The 17184-nt window shown below is 47.0% G+C and overlaps 1 protein-coding gene across 1 annotated transcript; it reads left to right on the forward strand.

Annotated features, from left to right (window-relative positions):
- The first annotated feature begins 9262 nt into the window (after positions 1–9262).
- On the forward strand, positions 9263–12627 carry LOC135812990 (uncharacterized). The gene is made up of 2 exons (XM_065326209.1): positions 9263–9376; positions 9625–12627. The coding sequence occupies exons 1-2, from the start codon at positions 9263–9265 to the stop codon at positions 12625–12627; spliced, it is 3117 nt and encodes a 1038-aa protein (XP_065182281.1).
- The last annotated feature ends 4557 nt before the right edge of the window (positions 12628–17184 follow it).

Below are 17184 nucleotides of genomic sequence, written 5' to 3' on the forward strand. Positions count from 1 at the left end.
CGCCACGCAGAGTCCCAACAGTATGCTGACGATATCGCCTTTTAAATACACTGTCAGTCTACTGGAGAACTTCAGCACAAGTTGACAAGTGAGTTGAACACACTAAATACGTACCTTGGAAGCATTTGTAACAGTCCAACTAACTTCAGTAGTCATTCTTGGAATAAGCAATGATCCTTGCCATAATGCATTCTTATATACATGAACAAGCAATGATGGACATAACACCTAACAGCAGCAGCGTGATAATAGCAGGTGATAAGTGTATCCTATTCCTAGTGTTAGTAGTAACAGTGAATCTGTTACACCATTCCCCCCTCTCAACTGTCAGAACAGTACCAATTCGAAGGAACAGTTATGGTAACTAATGATCATGCATGGATATGTGGAATGCATGGTAGCCGAAAACGACACTGATGAACTCAAGATCCAGTGCATGTCCTCTGCAAATAACGCCTGGCTGGCAGGGAAGCACTATCCTTAATCATGCAAAATGCTACATTTCTATTGCAACACGTAGAAACTAGCAATACAACTGTGGCTGCCAATTAAATAGCAATTTTATGAAAAACGGTCCAGGTAGGTTTTCAGCGGAATAATAGCGTTTCCTGCCTCATCACTCAAGTATTCCTCCGGCTTCCAGGTGGCATCTCGGTAGCCCTTCCATTTCACTAGGTACTGCGTGCGCCGTCCTCTCTTCTTGTGCGACAACACCTTTTCGACAATGTACCGCGTATGGCCATCCGCATCGGTTAGGGGTGGAGGTGCCGGCTGAGTACGGCCCGGTATCTCATTGCCATGGTACAGCTTGAGGGCAGCAATATTGAACACTGGATGGGCCCGAATGATTCTTGGAAGAGCTAATCTGTACGCATTCGGGGCCACTTTCTTCTGCACCTTGACCGGCCCATACCACTTGAGCCTTAATTTGTGTGAAGGTCTGTCTCGTTCCTCGGGCGTCAGCAGGAAGTCCCTGAAGACCAACACCTCATCCCCCTCCTTCAGGGCGTCCTCCACCCGTCCTCGATCCGCATACAATGATTGCCGGGCCTGCGCCGCCACGATGGCATCCTGTGCCTCACGTAGTGCCTCTACGCGGCCATCCAGCCATGACAGCGGACCATTCGTGTCCATGCCAGCTCCAGCTTTCTGCTTCGTCAATAAGCTCGAGGGAGTAACTGGATGGCATCCATGGTTGAGGAAAAATGGCGTGTTACCTGTTGACGCTTGATCGGCATTGTTGATCGCAAACTCACATAGCGATAGGAGTTCATCCCAATTGTTTTGCCTATGGTTGACGAAAGCTCTTAGCGTATCCTCAATGACACGGTTCACACGCTCAGTCATGCCATCGGTCTGCGGGTGGTTGGCCGTGCTCATTTTTAGCTCCACGCCAAGAATACTGAAAACCTCCTTGGCTTGAAGAACGCCGACGTGAATCGCGGATCTCGATCACAAACTATCGTTTTGCTCAAGCCATGGGCTGCAAACACATGATCCACGTACAATCGGGCTGCCTCCTTAGAGTCAACATGAACAGTCGTCGGGATCAGGTGCACATACTTCGTCAGACGGTCCACAAAGGTTAGAATGGCGCTATGTCCTCGGCAGGTCAGCGGCAGTGCCGTGATGAAATCCATGCTGATGTCTGTCCAGGGCTGTTCGGGGACTGGAAGGGACTGCAACAGTCCTGCCTTGGTCTGGCTACCCTTTACGCGTTGGCACCGGTCGCAAGATTTAACGAAGTCCTTCACAGTACTTCTCATGCCTGGCCAATAGAAGTATCTGCTCAGCTTCAGGTAGGTCCTGTCTCTCCCCGGATGGCCGGCCGTCAGGCAATCATGATTCTGTTTGAGCAGTTGCAGCCGTACCGGACCGCGAGGAATGCAGAGGCGAGCATCGCCCGATGTTACTAGGTACAGCCGCCGGTCCACACTGTTCCAGACGTATCGCTCATGCATGGCGTCTTCGCTGCAAGCCATCAAGCGCTTGATTACTGGCGAAAGCTCTGGGTCACTATCATACCCTGCTGAGATCTGATTCGCAATTCCTTGATTCACATCCAGAGAGAACTCGATTCCATTCAGTTCCAAGTCTGGTCGACGTGACAACGGGTCTGCTATGTTACACTTCCCTGGCTTGTGATGTACCGTGTAGTCATAGTCGGCCAGGAATTCAATCCATCGAGCCTCTCTCTTGGTTAAGTTTGGTTTGGTCCTGAGGTAGACAACTCCCATGTTGTCGGTGTAGAGATGAAAGTGGCGAAATAGGTAGACTCGCCAGCACTGCAGGGCGTACACTACAGCCAAAGTTTCTCGCTCGGCGGCCGTGTAATTCCGTTCGGCAGAAGACAGCTTTCGGTTACGTAAGCCACAGGATGCCAGGACTGGTCCTCTGCTTGCTGCGTTAAGACTCCTGCCACAGCAAAGTCACTTGCGTCAGTCTCAACGCGGAAATCCTGACTGACGTTTGCTAGTCGCAACACTGGTGCATCCAGCAGAGCAGACTTCAATCGCTCAAATGCCTCCTGTCGAGTCTGATTCCACTCGAAGCGCACATGTTTCCCGGTCAGTTCCTCCAGGGGTTTGGAGATGGCCGAGAAATGGTTAATGAACCTTCAAAAGTAATTAGCGAATCCCAGAAACTGTCTTACGTGCGTGACCGTCGTCGGGACAGGCCAGTTATGCACGGCCTTGATCTTCTCTGGATCTGGAGAAATGCATTGGCCGTCTATCCGGTGCCCAAGAAACAGAACGTCTGTCCGGCCGAATTCACATTTGGACGGTTTGCAATATAGCTCATTCCTCCTGAGGGCGTTTAAGATGGTTCTGACATGATCGAGGTGCTCCTCCCATGATTTGCTGAATATGAGGATATCGTCTAGAAACACCACAACGAATTTACGCAGGTATGGCTGGAGGACACTGTTCATCAAGGTTTGGAATGTTGCCGGGGCATTTACCAAAAGAACACCAAACTTGAACATGGGCTTGGTTACAAGACCGGTGGGGGGGGGGGGGGCACTATTCAAGAAAGGGCTTGATTTTTCTCTGGCTCTTGGAGATTAAGGCACTTTTCGAAAGAGGTCTCTTATCACGCGAGTACGGTAGTTGTGTCGTAAGAGGGGATTCGTTCCATTGGACATCAGCGATCGACTTCGTAAGCCTCCCATTGGCTCCAGCTACTACCCAGATTCTGTCACGTTGCGCTCCGTCGAATGTAATCGAGGTATATTCAGAATAACAAGAACTCACCTGAACAACGATGGCAACTCGTCGGTTACAGACGCCGGTATACGAACAACTGGGAGAAGAGTAGAATTACTGAAATCAACTTGACTGAATAACTTTGGCCCGCACTTGAAACTGGTAGGCTTACACTCGCTTGCCAATCGTTTAGAAAACAGCACTCGTCCGACCAAAACAATGTCTTCACTTCCTTCCGAAACACCTTTTCACCTCCAAACGACCAAAGCATTACATTGTATTCTGTTTCTGCTGGCATCTTCTCAATATCCAACCGTTTATAACGGCAGTCTTGCGCGAAGGCAACCGACTCCTTTCACCGACACTGCCGAAGCTGCGTTTTCAAAATTTGAAAAATCCATGGAAACGGCTATGATGTGACCTTGGCTTGACCCTAGCCCTCGGCCTCGGCCTCACAGGCTCTGATATGCGCATGATTAGGCAGTCTCCAAATGTCTGACCCGGCACGTGCTCATCACTCAGGTACTGGCAAATAGCAATCTCTATTTTCGCGGACACAAGCAGCTCATTGTGCTCGAATGACGACATTTTCGGTAAGCGGCGGAGGTTGACCTTCCGACCTTCGAACCTCAACTTCTGTTAAAGCCTTAAAGGGGAACTGTCATCAACACAATTATTTCCCTTATACTTATAGGTAGGTAGGTGTATTTTTACTTGAATTCGCCGAACCAAACGTGCGGTATCGCCCAGATACGTGGACGCGAATGGAAACAATAAACTAGTGTAGAAAATAGCCTAATACTACTTTTATGATAGAGCAAAGCAAAGAACGCCCAGTCAATGAATAAAGTTATAAACAAAAATCAGGGGAGGCGTCAGATAGCACACGACGTACGACTGGTACTGTGGAGTACCGCAAACGTTCAAGGGTACACGTAGAGTTCAGTAGTCGGTGCTATCAAGACAAAAGGGGAGGCAGGCATGCTTGAACTCGCGGTGCTGGGTAATCAGTGGTAATACCACACACGTCGGATGGCAGGTTGTTCTATAAAAATGGACCCGCGAGCGGTTGGGCGGTCATGGCCGGCTTTGGATAGGGACTTTAGGGAGGTCAGTGAACGCAAGGCGCAGGCCTACACTCTGCGCATGCATTGCGTCATCGATTTTTTGAATGTGCTAGGCTTTTCCACATTATGTTTTGCATAATTTTTGCATCTTGGGGGTAAAAATGAATCCCCGCTATAAAAATGCATCTTTCGTGATTTTTGGCAGATTTTCTTCAAAAACAACAACGTTTGCGTGATTTTAGCCAGATGTTCTTCAAAAAAACACAAATTTGGCCTGATTTTTGCCGGATTTTCTTCAAAAACAACAAGTTTTGCAAGTGTTAGCTAAACTTTAGCCTACACTACCGGCATTTTCTTCTGCTGGCAAGACGACCTTGCCCCGCACCTGACGTAACCTGTGGGAAACACCCTAGTAAAATAAAAGTTAAAAATAATAAAAATTCGACGAGGAGACAATAATTTTAATATGGCAATAAGTAGGACGAGCTGAAGCGACATGTGGACTACTTTATTAACAATGTAAGCGATGGAGACGATGCAAGAAACAATCTAAAGGGTAAAGAAAATACATGTAAGAAGAAAAAGGGCAATGGAAAAAAAGATGATCCGAACAAGTTTTCGTACAACACTCTTCAGGAATCACCGTTGTACTAAAGAACAAAATGAGAACAAAGGAAATAATATAGCAATCAAGGTAGGGTGACACGATACAATGACAGCACTGGAATATCGAGGTGCGATTTCTCAAAAAAGTGTGTAGAACACAAGGGTATACAAGTAAGAACTAAGCGTGACAAGTGTGTATCAGCAACAAAAACAAAAACGTGAGAACGAATGATAATAATAACAATAATAAACAAGAAGGTGACAAAACACATTTAGGTACAAGTGGCAACAACGTTGCCGCACTACACAAAAGAACATTATTTGAACAATTTTAGGGTAATAACACTATCTTTCTGGACACACAAATTCGGCTTATGAATGCGCTGACAAACAGCTTCCAAAACTTGTAACTGCAAAAGATAACCATGACGAGCACGGCACAAAACAGAAAAACAGGAATCAGAATAAGTACGACAACAGTCAGTACTAGAAACGAAATGATTGTATACTGAAGACATATTACGAGACGGACGCACACAATCTCGACTCACGCGCACACCCTCACACTCACTCTCACCCTCACTCAGCTCACCTTCTCCCTCACTGTCCGAATCAGAACCTGCTCCGTCATCCACAGCGGTTCGACTCTCCTCCTCACTTGCATCGTCCTGCGTCTCACCTTCACCACCCACGCCATTCGTGAATGCCGTTGCCTTCATGTCAGTCGTCGTCCTTTCCGATTGTTTCCTTTGTATTTTTACCGTGAATTCATAGGTCCGGTTGTAATCTGCTGTAGATCTCCGTGGTCTGTCATTTGCTGCTTTGTTTTGTGGATTAGTTGTTGTTGTTGTTGTTGAATGTGAACCTGGTGTTGTTGTTGGATGTGAAGCTGGTGTTGTTGTTGCAGCCATGGCTGTTGGACTTTTTGTTGAATCCAGCTCTAGTTCCGGTGGGACAAATCGACCGCCGCGGGTGCTCTCCACCAACACATACCTCGAAGGAGGAGGGTCAGGGGGAGGCAGAGGTGCTGTCACCACTCGAGGCACAGCCCCATGCAAAGCACCCAGAGGCACAGACTTAGGCACACCCGAGGGCTGCACCAATGGCGGTTCCGCACGCACCTCCAAAGAGCTGCCAAGCTCAAGCCCGTCCAACACAGATGTCAGAGGGGGAGCGGCAGACAGCGGCAGGGAACTATCCTGCCGTGTAGGTGATGGGTTTTTCCTAGGCCTCCCGCGTTTGGGCCTCTCAGATTGCGCACTGGGTGGAAGGATGTGAAGTGGAGTGTGTTGTTTGATACGTGCGTTCAGGTGCTGAACAGTCCTACCAACATACCGACTAGCACAATGTCGGCATTCGAAGTTGTAGATAACATGACTGAGGTGGAGGGTTGGTAGGACGTCCTTCCGCACCGTGAACGCACGCATTGTTGTGAAGACTGGCACAAAATGTACTGCATAATAAGTACGACGGACGATAGACTTGACTTCGCGACACACTTTGATCGATTCCTGCCCCTTCCATGGCAAACATAGATAGACGGGACAGCGAGGTGGACCAATCAGCACCGATTTCGGTTTCTGCTCTATGGACAGAAACTTACGCAACAAGAATTCCGGATAGCCATTCTTCAAGAAAACAGATCGAAGAAAATCGAGCTCCGCCTGCAGCTTACTGGGCGAACAAATACGTTGCGCACGGTCCACGAGGTTACGAACTAAGTTGACCTTGTATTGAGACGAACAATATGAATCGAAGGCAATGTACTGACCAGTGAACGTAGGCTTACGATACACAGAAGTCAATATTTCACAGCCAGTCTTCTCTACAAGCACGTCTAGAAATGACAACTTACTAGACTGCTCGTGCTCACAAGTAAAGCGGAGGGAAGGATGTAGGCTGTTGAGCACATCGAGAAACAATTCACTGCTCTCAACACTGTCAAAATGCGTGAACGAATCGTCAACAAAACGCACGTAGAACGCGGGCCAAAGCGACTCATCAATCTTGCACTCACAATAAACAACGAATATATTGGCGAGGACGGGACCAAGAGGAGATCCCATCGCCACACCATCCACTTGCTTGTACATCACATCGTTGAACGAAAATTCGACACCGGTTGTAACTGACAGCATCAAATGACGAAACGCCGCTTCCGATACCCATGGAGTATCAACATCATCGTTACGGTACAATACATCCATACAGATGTCAACAGTCTCATCAATTGGAACATTCGTAAAGAGACTTACAACATCGAAGGAACACATGTGTGCATTGAGAGGGACCGGACTATCACGAAGCTTCGCAACAAAGTCGAAGCTATCCTTCACAGTGCGTTTGCAATAGTAATCTTGAACAGGCTGTAGGTAGATGCACAGCCATTTCGAGATAGAGTATTGAGGGGAGGCGGTCATGGATACTATTGGTCTAACAGGGCATGTAGGTTTATGGATTTTTGGAAGGCCATAGAGTCTAGGACGAAGGGTACCAGTCGGTTTGATGCGATCGAATTCATGTTTTGATATTTGTTCTTCATTCTTTAGCATTTGAAGATAAGTTACTAGATCCTTTTCTACTTTTTCAGTTCGATCACAGGTCTTGACCGGACCAAGTGTACGGAACTTTGACGTGTCATTTAGGATAACGGACATCTTCTCGATGTAGTCAGTTTTATTCATTAAAACAGTTGCACGACCCTTATCAGGGCGCGTGACAATAATGTCTTTGTTATTCCGTAGCTCATGCAGGGCTTTGAGATGTTCGCGTTTCAATGAGAACGTTCTTCTATCCGGTAATGCATCAGCGTGTTCCTCGGCCTCTGCCCGGATCTTTGCGGCGCAAATGGACTGTTGTGACTCGGACACCGGTCTGAAACGTAATAACTTGCGGTAAAAGAGCTCAAACTCGGTCATGATTACTTCCTTCTTGTTTGATATTGGTGGAATCCCGAAATCGGTTCCACGACAGAGGAGTTCTTTCTGAAGAGTGGTCAGCTCTAGTGATGTCATGTTAATTATGGTGGTATCAGGATCGATGGTGACATGTCCACATCTTTTCTGTCTTAGCCAATTGTAGGTCTTGTCATGTTTTGTGATTAGATGGATACGTTGTTTCTGGTCATTTTCCGAAAGGAGCATAGAGAATCTCAAGAAATCGTGAGAGGAGAGAAAGCAGCCCGCATGATCATACAAATACCTAAACCGCGAACGTGACTTTGACAAAGTGTCGCAGGACCGGGCAATCTCGTCTTTCATGAATACTCGTTCGATGTTTAACGTGTGGTAAGCTTTGGTCCTGCGGACACGGTTCTCTACACCACCTGGACAAACACCATTGTCCAGACAACGTCTAAGGAACACTACGTTCAATGCAACACTACGATAATGAAATCGTGACTTCAGCGCATGGTTAAGTAATAATAATAATTATTTATTATTATTATTATTTTTTTTTTTATTTTACTAGGGTGTTTCCCACAGACCTATGGTCTTCTTACGGGAGCCCCTAGAAAGGTTAAGCATGAACGAACAAATGGGCGATAATCTGTACAAGAGCGAACAGTGGAAGGCAGCATATTCCACCGATCAGAACCTATGCAGCCAAGACGAGAAAAACCAGCTTTAGTGTGGGCGGAAGGCAAGGCCAGAGAAAAAGAGATTTGGGACCTAGTGACGGCAGTAGTATGTGCACTAATAATAATAATAATAATAATAATAATAATAATAATTTTAATATGGCAATAAGTAGGACGAGCTGAAGCGACATGTGGACTACTTTATTTACAATGTAAGCGATGGAGACGATGCAAGAAACAATCTAAAGGGTAAGGAAAATACATGTAAGAAGAAAAGGCAATGGAAAAAAAGATGATTCGAACAAGTTTTCGTACAACACTCTTCAGGAATCACCGTTGTACTAAAGAACAAAATGAAAAACAAAGGAAATAATATAGCAATCAAGGTAGGGTGACACGATACAATGACAGCACTGGAATATCGAGGTGCGATTTCTCACAAAAGCGTGCAGAACTTTTCTTCTTACATGTATTTTCCTTACCCTTTAGATTGTTTCTTGCATCGTCTCCATCGCTTACATTGTAAATAAAGTAGTCCACATGTCGCTTCAGCTCGTCCTACTTATTGCCATATTAAAATTATTGTCTCCTCGTCGAATTTTTAAATAATAATAATAATACTAATTCCCTTATCAGCCGAAAGTATTTCTCTCTGGTCGAACAAGAAGCCATTGCTCAGCAGCTCGTGGAGCGAGGGGCGCTTCCTAGCGCGTTTCTACAACGTTACCACGCAACGAATCACCAGGGAGAACCGGAGCCCTGCGGGTCCAGCGCTGCTGGCGCTACTGGCACTACGCGCACTGATGACGCCCAGGCGGATCCTCGAGCCGCTGACACTAGTACTGGTGCTGGTGCTGGTGCTGGTGCTGGTGCTGGTGCTGTCAGTGATGTACTTGTGCCTCCACCCAACTTGGACGGTGAGTCAACTGTCACTGGATCAACAACGTGTGAACACGTTCCTGCCTTGCATGCTGATGCACTTGGCGCTGCGGACGGATGATCTGGTGGTGTGTCGTGCACTGCGGAGAGCCCTTGCACAGACTGCAGAGCACAGACTAATCGTAGCTTATCTGCTTGCTTAGCTAATGCATGTAGTGCTGGTATCATTGACTCTAATGACAAACAGCTCGTGTGGGCGGTCAAGCATATCTGTGTATGTATCAAGGCTGCTGGGGTGGAAGACACTGGTAGGGTCCTTGGTGGGCTGGTAGCCAGTGTACAGCGTTTGGGTGTTGATGAGAGGCCAAAGCTTGCAGTCCCCAGGAAAATCCCATACCTCCGTCTTTCAGCTACTGTCGCAAAAATCAACTGTGGCATCCGTCAGCTGATTGCTGCTAGTGAGTTTGACCTGTCCATAGAGTTCTTGAATCATGTTGCGTATGCTGCTGCTGTTCTCACCCTACTGGTTTGTGGTATCCCGCCGGTTCCGGCAGCGCGCATGAGTTCGCCGCAGCCGGAGGTTCCGGGTTGGCAACGCCGGTTACAGCGAAAGGTTGACGCCCTTCGGAAGGATGTCTCTAGACTGACAAGCTACCTGGCATCTGACAACCCGCAAATGTACGAGCGCTACCCTGTGGGAACTCGGCACGCTGCTGCTTCACTTCTAGGAACAAAGAAATTGGAACTTCTGGCCCTTGCGGGTCGAATGCGCAGATACAAAGCTGATATGAAACGAAAGCAGGAGAATCAGTTATTTCGCTACAATGAACGTCAATTCTATCGTAACCTGTGTGCCAAGAAGGATAGTGACCCCGAGAACCGTCCATGTATGGATCAATTGGAGCAGTTCTGGAGAGACATTTGGTCTCACCCTTACCCTGTGCGTCGTCAGGCCTGGATCCAGCGTGAAGGCACGTACGCAGAGGCCATCCAGGCCCAGGAATCTTCTGTCATTACTGCTGACCTTATGTCTGCTGCGACCTCCAAGATGCCACACTGGCGTGCTCCTGGTTGTGACCAGATCCCGCCATTCTGGATTAAAAAATTTACTGCTCTCCATCCAGCTCTACTTCGAAATTTCCAGCTGCTTCTGGATGGTGAGCTGGATGCCCCAGCATGGTTTTCACTGGGCCAGACGGTCATGATCCCAAAGAAAGGAGACCTAACCCAGCCGCAGAATTGGCGACCAATCACCTGTCTGCCAGCCATGTACAAGCTATTCACCTCCGTGATTGGTGAGTTGATGTGGATCCATATCCAGACCAATGACATTCTGGCCCATGAACAAACTGGCTGTACTCGTAACCGAGGAGGCTGCACTGACCAGCTGCTGATCAATGCTATGATTACCCAGGATGCTAGGCGTCATCACCGCACCTTGGCAATGGCTTGGTTGGATTTTAGGAAAGCGTTCGACAGCCTATCGCAGGAGTGGCTAGTCGAAGTCACACGTCTGTACAAATTCCACCCCAAGATCACTTCGCTCTTGTCTGTGCTCTCATCGCAGTGGCGTACCCGGCTGCGCTTGGGAGCTGACATGAGTGAGGCAATACCGATCTGGCGAGGCATTTTCCAAGGTGACTCGTTATCCCCTCTGCTCTTCTGTCTTGGATTGAATCCAATATCAGGTGAACTCAGCAGAAGTGGCTTTGGATATGCGTGCGGACTTCAGCGGACAACAACCGTATCCCACTTATGGTACATGGATGATGTGAAGCTGATGGCCGCAACCAGTAAGCAGCTTAACTCAATGATCAACATAGTATCGTGCGTTGGGAAATCCATTGGAATGGAGCTTTCTCCAGCAAAGTGTGCTAAGCTTGTGTGCCCACATGGTGCTGTTGATCCAGATCAGCCAGCAACTGTCACAGTAGATCAAGCCTCCAGCATTGCCTCCTTGGCGGACGGCTCCGTGTATGCCTACCTTGGCATAAGGGAGTGTTTTGGCATGGCGGAACAGTCTGTTAAGGTGGCCACCACCAAAGAGTTCAGGAGGCGATTGCGGCTGGTGACCCACACATCTCTCAACGCCTGCAACCTCTCTCGTGCTATTAACTCTTATGTCATCCCAGTGCTGTCGTATGGCTTGTGTATTGTGCCATGGACGAAGGATGCTATTGCAACCTTCGACAGGAATGTCCGAAGTGCGCTCCGCGCAGTGGGAGCACACCACCCACGATCTTCCACCATCCGCTTTCACCTGCCGAGATCTGAGGGCGGCCGAGGGATTGTATCGGTTGAGCACCTGCTGGAGAGGAAATACATCCGCCTGTCTAGGTATCTCCAGGCGCACTCTGACCTGCCGCTGATTGCTGCGCTGCATGCTCATCATGAAGATCTTCCGCCTACAAAGTCGATCATCTCCCGGGCGGCCACGGCAATGGAGCACTTCAACATCCTGGACATCGGAGGTGCAACAACTGACGTTGTTAAGTCTGCTATCAGAACCTCCACCCAAGCTTCTCTGCGGCAGAAGCCCCTGCATAGTCGCTATTGGCAGAGAAGTGGCGGTGTATTGGACATGCCTCTCTCATTCAACTTCTTAAAGTCTCCAACATTGCGTCCATCCACTGAGTCATCCGTATTTGCTGCTCAGGATCAGGTGGTTAATACCAGGAACTACCAAAGATCGGTTATTGGCGACACTTCCGTGGTGGACGTGTACCGTTTGTGTGGAGGTCCGGGGGAGACTGTTGACCATATTTTGGCATGCTGCCCCGTGTTGGCACGGACGGCATACATTACTCGCCATAATCGTCTTGCCGCTATAGTCCACCGGGCACTCTGTCATCGCTACAGACTGGTATCTCCTGCTCCCCCTGTCCACTTGCCACACTACGTCGAGGATAGTGAAGGCCGTAAGTTAATGTGGGAAATGCCAATCCCTACAGATAGGATGGTTGGAGCAAATCGGCCGGATCTTGTGTGGGACGATGGCAAGTCAGTCCAACTTATTGATGTCAGTTTGCCACTGGATCATAGAGTAACACTAAAACATGCTGAAAAGAGAGCGAAGTACTTGCCCCTCGCAGTGGAAATTGGGCAGATTTGGCAGCGAGAGGCAGTGTCCGTAGTGCCCATTATAGTTGGTGCTCTTGGTGGCCTGACGAAGGAAGCGGCTACCTCAATTAAGCAGCTATGTGGAGAAGAGCGGCACCTTCATGAACTGCAGCAGGCTGCTATCCTTGGCTCGATGGCCATTCTAAGATCTGTTTTGGGTGCAGCATAGGGCTCTTCGCTGTCCCTGGTGGGCTTTTTATGCTCTGTATGTTATTGTATTCGTTTTAGTTTGTAATTAATACACTGTGGTATTTCTGTGGGTTTTCGTATTTGATCTTTCTGTGGGTGCGCATTGGAGGTTGTGCCCAGTGATGAGCTTTGCCGGCCTGAATTTTTCGCCAATTTCTGATGCTCCCCTTTCTGCAATACCTGTTGCCATGATACCTTTGGGCTTTAATGCCTGTGATGGTACATGCGCCTTTCTCCCTTCCTCTCTCTCTACCTTACTTTTTTCCATATATTATTCCGTGCTGCTTACCTTTGGCTATGATAAGTCCGGTGAGTTAGTGTAATACCTCCAAGTTTTATTTTTATTTTCAATTTGGAGTGGAATAAAGACTCATAATAATAACCTGGCTCTTGTCAGTCTCGAAATATGCCCGGCATGGCAGGCGCTAGGCTAGGCGGCAGTGCATGATGAATTGATGATGTGCATGCATGCACGGGTACATGTCCTGTAGCCAACATGTACAAGTCATGTACAGTAGGTATCGGTTATAGCGTGGGTGTTTGAAAAACGACTTTCTATTCTTATTTCCGATATTTCTTACACATGATAAATCAAGTGTGGCATATCATATGCATGTCCGCAGGGGCAGGAAGATCATCGTACATGCAACGCAGTACTTCTGTGCATGTGGCTGGTCATAGTCCCATAAGCTTACATGTGGCTATGCAAAAATTGAGTTACATGGCCACAACAGTTGAATCTGCGGCACTACGACGCAACGAGAGTCACATCAGAACGGAATTGGACAGATGTTATTACTACAGGCGATACACTTTGTACTAATTGGCATGTTTCGCTACACAAAGTCCATTCTTAGGACCGATATATTCTACTATGGGATAAAATTGCTTGTAAGAATAAATGTGCACTTGAAATCCATGTTATGATTATGAAAACATGAGGGTTCATTCTTGTATGCAGTATATTCTTTTACACGACCACGCTATAACCGATACGCACTGTACGTTCTTCGAATCAGGGAGTCGTAAAATACCGGTATTTTACAACTCCTGCTTCGAATGAATTAGGCAGCCATCTTGTTGCCATGGCAACGGGTGAATAATTTTCGCACATTGGGTGATTTTTTAAATTTTTTTAGATTTTTTTCAAATCTATCCATTTTTGAGAGTAGCATCATTCCCCCAAAAAATCGAGTTTTACATCCACATCTTTCCAATATTTTTTCGAATAATGTGGAAAAGCCTAATCGCGGTGGCGCCGACAGAGAAAACATGGCCGCGGTCTGTTTGCACCGCTGGGAGTCGTAAAATTACTGTTCTTCTGTCCCGGATCCCCGCAACCATTCAAATCATACGCGACACGGAGGACTCACGTACTCACCACGTTCTCATTTGCAGAAGCCTTGCTTGGTAGTTTAACATATTTTTCGAGTTTGACAGCATATTACAAGGCGAGGACGCATAGTGCTCCTGACTACAACCATAACCCGGTTGGCAGAGTCCCGGTCTTGCGACCATTTGAACCGTATTTGGAAACCCAGGTTCGGACCCTCGTTACTCCAGGGGTTGTTAGGATTTAGAAAATTTCTTTTTTTGTGTTGTAGAAGTCGTCGTGTTGCCGCCGCAGTATTGTTAACGTTGTCGCGTTGCTGCCGCTGCAGGGATCACGTCTGGAATGTGATGTTGTTATTTTCTTGTCTTCCTCTGTAATTTGTAAGTTAGGCCAAACTAAAGAAGGTGTGTGGTTCGACTAACATGGACATTTTTTTACGGGCGGGCGGGCGGATTTTTTTTTTAAAATATATTTTTTAGTACATGTAAATACACTGTACTGCCTTTAGACACCCAGTACAGTAGGTATCGGTTATAGCGTGGGTGTTTGAAAAACGACTTTCTATTCTTATTTCCGATATTTCTTACACATGATAAATCAAGTGTGGCATATCATATGCATGTCCGCAGGGGCAGGAAGATCATCGTACATGCAACGCAGTACTTCTGTGCATGTGGCTGGTCATAGTCCCATAAGCTTACATGTGGCTATGCAAAAATCGAGTTACATGGCCACAACAGTTGAATCTGCGGCACTACGACGCAACGAGAGTCACATCAGAACGGAATTGGACAGATGTTATTACTACAGGCGATACACTTTGTACTAATTGGCATGTTTCGCTACACAAAGTCCATTCTTAGGACCGATATATTCCACTATGGGATAAAATTGCTTGTAAGAATAAATGTGCACTTGAAATCCATGTTATGATTATGAAAACATGAGGGTTCATTCTTGTATGCAGTATATTCTTTTACACGACATCGCTATAACCGATACGCACTGTACATGGGCATTATTACGCAGTGTTATGCCATACATGTTGTATAAAGGGATCACTGGCTAATACTTTGAAACATTGTGTAGCTCTGGAACGAGAAGAGAATAACTTCAAGCGGTGACTCTGACTGTCCAAATCATCAAGCAAATGAAGAACGATGCGAGTTGAAAGTAAGTTCGGGAACTACTTCGAAGTACAAATTGTACAATGTACCGGTACATGTATTGCTAGTTTGGTGTCGGCGTGCACGAATACATGGGATTTTCCATCGACGCTTCCTGTGCTTGCACAGAAAACAGAAGGCCGTCCTTAATCTGGAACGAGGCAATCACTCTCAACCGGACGGTCACTTCAAATAGGGACTTCAGACCACGTGACTTCTTGGCCCAAAAGCGTGCAAATCGACGCCTGCACAAATCGTGTGATGGTCATATGTCAAGTCGTGTAAAGAAATGTGGAACCGTTTTTCGAAATGAAGGAAGTCTTATACAGTTGGAGAAAGTTTCGGTTCGTCTTGTTGGAGCTTGCCTTCGTTTGGGACCAGCAAGAATGGAGCTGTTACGTTCATTTTTGACGGAGATACGTATGCGGATGGAAGGGAAAGGTGAGAAACCATATGATCCGTCCGGGTCCCCTTCTTGAAAATGTGATATTCGTATTCTACGACCTCGAATTATTCTAGATAGAAGGTAATCTTTATTGTTTTCACCTTCCAGAAGACCTATTTCTTGCATTATTCCTCTTTGTACTTTGCCGTGCAGCGCCGCCATAGTCACAGTATGGAAAGCAGCGCCGGAGAAGTATCCTGCGCTAAATGATGCTGATGTACAAATTGAATTGCTCTTGGCTGTTTCGGTCCATGCCTCGATTCTTGTCTCCAATGCTGTTATGCTCGATCTGGTTGAGCTCCGCAAGAATAGCTGCAAGAGTGCCGAACTGGGAGATGTGCTGTATACTCTTGTTGCTATTTGCTGTATCTCTGCTGATGATGATGTGCGTGCTACGATTACCCCAGCCAATACAATGTCCTGTACATGAACATGTTGAGCTTAGTCAGTGCCTCTTCCGTGATTATTCTTTTTCTTGACACCAACCACGCCAACAGTCCGAAGCTATCTGTATTATCAATGTCTCCTGTTACTAACCACTAGTGGCACTACATTGTAAACCATACTATTCAGCTACATGTACATGTATTTCATGCGGAGAATCAAGATTGTTTTTGGATCTGGTGTGCGGTTGCTATGCGTTGCCAAGGAAAGTGGGTTCTCTCAGTTTGACATATCTCTCTGATCTCAAATGTGTGGGACGTTTGTCGGACAAATCCGGTGATAGGCGATGACTATTTTGCTTGTAACTCTAGTTTCCTTTGTCCGATTTAGAAAAACTAAAGACCAAACTCCTCAGGAAGCTCTAACCTATCCAAAAAGCAAAACATAAGCCACAGAAAACCGATTTGAAAAAATGGTCTGAAGTCACTACTTCAAAATACGTCTCGCCAGTCTGCCGGTGATCGTATCGAGTAGACTCTACTACCAGCACAAGGCAGCAGTCGTACCACTCACTGCACTGCACTGCAGTACAACTACAAGTCAAGTCCAAAAGGAGCCGCCTGCGTCCGCAGACTCACGCTGCACAGCACGTACAGTTGTAGACGTGGACGTGTTCAGTCCACGTACGTCAGTCACACGACAGCCCGCCGAAAAAAAAGTTACGGTCGGGCTGAAAAATGTACGGTCGGTCGGGTGAGTCGAACCACAGACCTTCTTCAGTGTGGCCTTATCTTTCTTTTTTTATTTTGTTCGTTTGTTCTTTTTTTGTCTTTTCCAACTTCTGCCCATGGCATCCTTCTCTCAGCTCGTCAGCTGTAACAGTCATAGTCATCACCATGACGACTGTTGTGAGAAGGTGCTCGCTGCCGACGAGGTTAGTGATGTTCCGACGAGGCCATGGGTAGGCCTACACCACGTCGGAACACCCCGTCTGCACGTTGGGTGTTGATGGACGTTGATGTTGTTGTAGTAGTTGTTGTTGTAGTTGTTGTTGTTGTTGTCGTTTTTCTTAGTGTTGTTCTCGTTGTTGATTCCACATATAAAACAGAGTCATATTTCGTTAATCAGCTTCAGGGTACTTTTTTCTTCAGTTGTGAACGATTTATGGAATATTGCAATTGGTAACATGGGACATAAGTTCAGTGCAGC

Source organism: Sycon ciliatum, chromosome 3 (assembly GCF_964019385.1).
Source record: "Sycon ciliatum chromosome 3, ocSycCili1.1, whole genome shotgun sequence".
Taxonomy (NCBI): Eukaryota; Metazoa; Porifera; class Calcarea; order Leucosolenida; family Sycettidae; genus Sycon; species Sycon ciliatum.